We start from the raw sequence: 4,076 nt of genomic DNA, 5'->3' as shown, positions 1-4,076 counted from the left end.
TTTGGCAGGGCTAATTTTTTTCCTAATATCGATCATCCACGCACGCGCCCGCGCGCGCCCACACACACACACTACAAATGTGAAAATGTCCATGAATCACATATGGAATCTCAGTTATGTTAGTATCTGTCTTTGATGTTCAACCAAGAAAACAAAGGGTGGGGGGGGGGGGGGTTCATGGTCTTGTATGGATACACATAAGCTTGGGGTTACTTTTTCATTCTCGCATTGTGCGAACCGAGAAACGAATGAAGTATTAAATGCGAAATCACTTTACTAATCAATCCAACATCAGTTTTTTCGTCTCACCATATTTATAGACATATGCGCATCTGACTTACTACCTCAATATATGTTCATGTTTTTGCAGAGCCGGACAAATAGAGTACCTAGTTGGCTGGCTACATAACTACTAATCACGACATTATGGACATGCTAGCAACTAGAGCGACCTGGTTGGCCATAGCTATCTTCTTCATAACTGTTGTAGCCACGAAGATTTCAAGATGGAAAAGCAATGTCCATCTGTTCCCCACAAGACCACTTCCACCTGTCGTGAATGTCCTTGCTCTCTTACCTTCAATTTTTAACAAGGGTTTTGGGGTTACAATCGCTGATCTGCACACAAGACTTGGCAGTGTGTTTACAATAAATTTGTTTGGGCCAAAGATAACCTTGTTGGTTGGACCTGATATCTCAGCTCATTTCTTCCAAGGGCTGGAGTCGGAGATTAGCTTTGGAAATTTCGCGGAGGTTACCGTTCCCATATTTGACCAAGAAGTTTTGTATGGTGTAGATATGGCAACTCGCAGTGAGCAAATACACTTCATCGTTGATGTACTAAAGCCATCCAAGCTGCGGAGCCTCGTTGATCCCATATTGCAAGAAGTAGAGGTACATCTAAAAGATACCTTCACTTTATTTTGACTCCCTATGGCTTTTCTTCGGTTACTAGTTAATGTTTGTGGTTTCATATATTCTCCAATACACCTCTTCCAGAGGCAGTTTGCTTGCATAAATTTCCTTAAATTAAGTATGTGTGCTATAGATGTACTACATGTGATTTCCCAATAAAAAATACATGTGCATATGATGCCATGATGATATGTAGTTTTACTAAATTTCTTCTAAGTGTAGGTAAGTAGAGAAAAATAATAGAGCGTACGCAGTCCACTCAGTCCACAAGACAAGTATAAACTATTTGTAAAACAACACATTGGATTAGCAAGATGAGGCATGTGTTGGACGTTGTTTCAACATTTGTCATTAGATTTGGATAGTAGATGTAGATGACATGGGTACTGATACCATGCGTGTGTGTTGCACTTGACTGATGGCTTTCTTATACTACAATGCAGGCCTACTTTGCAAGCTGGGGACAAGAGGGCATAGTTGATCTTAAACATGAACTCGAGCAGGTGCTCATGTTTATCTCAAGTCGGTTCCTACTCGGATATGAGGTTCGTGAGATGATGCTGGAAGAAGTTTCATCATTGTTTCATGAACTTGAGAATGGCTTAAACTTTTTTAGTTTCTTGTTCCCCTATATTCCAACCCCGACAAACCGCCGACGCGACAAGGCCCACATCAGGCTTAAAGAAATATTCACTACAACTATCAGGTCACGCAGGAGCTCCGGCCGAGTTCAGGAGGATGCACTGCAGAGGTTGATGAATTCCAAATATAAAGACGGTCGCTCTGCATCCGAAGCAGAAATTTGCGGCATGATCATAGCACTCATATTTGCTGGAAAGCACCCAAGCTCCAGCACTAGTATATGGACTGGAGCTTTCATGTTGAGCAACACCAAATTCTTAATAGCTGCCGTGGAGGAGCAAAAGCATATAATTAGCAAGTACAAGAACCAAATAGGCTATGATGCATTTTCAGAGATGGATACCCTGCATAGATGCATCAAGGAGGCACTTCGGATGCATACACCAGCGCAAATGTTAGCTCGCAAGGCACATAAGAAATTCAAGGTGCAGACCAAGGAAGGCAAGGAATATGACATACCTGAAGGGCATAACATTGTAATCCCTACTGCACTCAACAATAAGCTGGCACATGTTTACAATGACCCTCATGCGTACGATCCAGATCGGTTTGGTCCTGGAAGAGAGGAGGACAAAGTTGGCGGCAAGTACTCTTTCACAACATTTGGTGGTGGAAGGCATGTTTGTTCTGGCATGGCCTTGGCTTACCTGCAAATTAAGGTCATATGGAGCCATCTATTAAGAAACTTTGAGCTCAAGCTAATATCTCCATTCCCTAAGGTGGATGTGAGCAAGGTGGGTCAAGAGCCTAAAGGAAAAGTAATGATAAGCTATAACAGACGCCAGCTACAGTGCTACTAGTCGCCATTAGTACTAATATATTTCTACCTATTTTATTGCATGCCAGGATTTGTTCATGTGCAAATAATGTTTAATCCATCACATATATTGTCATGTGGGGGGGAGGGGGGGGGCACATACCAGCAACGACGGAGGAGGCCCAATCTAGCCACACTAGGAGTCTATGTCAATGTATTTACAATTATGCCTAGTTAGTACTAGTTTAGAGAGAATTTGGGTATGGAAAGGTTCATCCCGAAGAAGGTTTTCCTGCTGTCTCCAAATTTAGTTAGAGTTGTTTTCTTTTAATCCAAGTTGTAATTGATTTTTATAATCTCTCCCTAGTCAGTCAATACAGAAAATCAATGTGTGTGTATATATATTTCTGTACATTATTTTCTTAGCCCCCACCCCACACCCCGCATAGTTGCTCCCAGGGCGCCTATCCACGAAGGGTTGCAAACCGTAAATTTATAATAGATGAATACAAAAAAAAAGAATGCAAGGAAAACTTCCACACCTTGCAAAAGGTGCATGGAAACTTATAAGACATTTCAAACTGTAAATTATATGAAGAGGTGCATGGAGACATACAAGGTATTTCAGACTGTAAATTACTGGTAGATCTATGCAAGACATAGCTCCGCACCTTGTAAGTCAGACCAGAAGATAAAAAACATAGAAAACAATGATTTTATCCCACTCACAAGAAATTACTAAAATGAAAAAGTATCCGAGTTAGGAGTACGACAATAGGCCAATGCTAGGGCACAACATGCCACTACGCCTTGGCAGTAAGAATAATCGTGAGGAACATTACATGCCTCTGGCCAACTTCATGTTTTTATGTTCGCATGCATGGTTTTTTATCCCAGTGTTTGCATGAGCGCTAATGAGACTTTGAGTGCTACATCTAGTTCGCATACATCGAGGCGATTTACACGTATACAGCTAGTCGTGATGACACATGATCTTCAATCCCTAGGAAAAGCTAATTATTTCTATCTGGGCTATGTGGTGGAGGCTTCTTTGTGAATTTTCATCGCAGTGGAGTCGGAGGAATTTTCGCCGCCATCAAGCTATGTCATGGATGAAGGAAATTCAAGAACAGGATCACGTGGACTTCAAAGTCAAGAGGAAGTGGTCTGAGCATAATATTGCCCTTGCTTGAAGGAGATAACTATTGGGAAACATCATAGAAAACAAAAAAAATCGTCCTACGATCACCCATGAACGCTATGAAGATGCAATGAACGGTTTGGATCAGATTGTTACCAACTCCGAGTTGCAACGGAAAAAGACGAGTTGGTGTAGGTCGTACTTGGAGTCCCTCCAACCATAGATGAATAATCCGGTGAACTACCCACAAATAGTCTCTCGAACTGAAGACCAAAATCACGGCCTCTCTACGAGTTGCAAGCATAAGGTCTTCACGATCTGGTAGTGCTTCGCCATTTAGATCTAATCATCATTGGAGGATTAGAGGGAGGAGATTAGAAACACACTGTACTTCTAATTATGAGGATTAGAGGATATAGCTCTAGCACTAATTAGATCAACTAGGACGAACTAGAGCTAGAGCTAAAGAGGACTAGAAGAGGCTCCACAACTTGTGTATTCGAAAAAATGCCAAAGCCTCAAGTACATATAGGTTGGAGGGAGAGGAGGGGCTTCACACAAGGGGGGAAAGTCTCCCCCTTGCACCGGCCTAGGGGAGGGGGAATCCCTCTCCAATTCGTC

At 42.1% G+C, this 4,076-nt stretch overlaps 1 protein-coding gene across 1 annotated transcript; it reads left to right on the top strand.

Annotated features, from left to right (window-relative positions):
• The first annotated feature begins 426 nt into the window (after positions 1-426).
• Positions 427-2,429, top strand: LOC123100632 (obtusifoliol 14-alpha demethylase-like). The gene is made up of 2 exons (XM_044522526.1): positions 427-894; positions 1,359-2,429. The coding sequence occupies exons 1-2, from the start codon at positions 427-429 to the stop codon at positions 2,355-2,357; spliced, it is 1,467 nt and encodes a 488-aa protein (XP_044378461.1). The 3' UTR covers positions 2,358-2,429.
• The last annotated feature ends 1,647 nt before the right edge of the window (positions 2,430-4,076 follow it).

Source organism: Triticum aestivum, chromosome 4D (assembly GCF_018294505.1).
Source record: "Triticum aestivum cultivar Chinese Spring chromosome 4D, IWGSC CS RefSeq v2.1, whole genome shotgun sequence".
In the NCBI taxonomy this organism is placed as follows: domain Eukaryota; kingdom Viridiplantae; phylum Streptophyta; class Magnoliopsida; order Poales; family Poaceae; genus Triticum; species Triticum aestivum.
The sequence above is the reverse complement of the archived record's forward strand: the minus strand, read 5'-3'. Positions and strand labels throughout refer to the sequence as shown.

Excerpts from the sequence above, each read along its gene's own strand:
- LOC123100632 (XM_044522526.1), top strand. The coding sequence starts at position 427 with ATGGACATGCTAGCAACTAGAGCGACCTGGTTGGCCATAGCTATCTTC. Across the intron at positions 895-1,358 it reads CCATATTGCAAGAAGTAGAG|GCCTACTTTGCAAGCTGGGG; the intron begins GTACATCTAAAA and ends ACTACAATGCAG.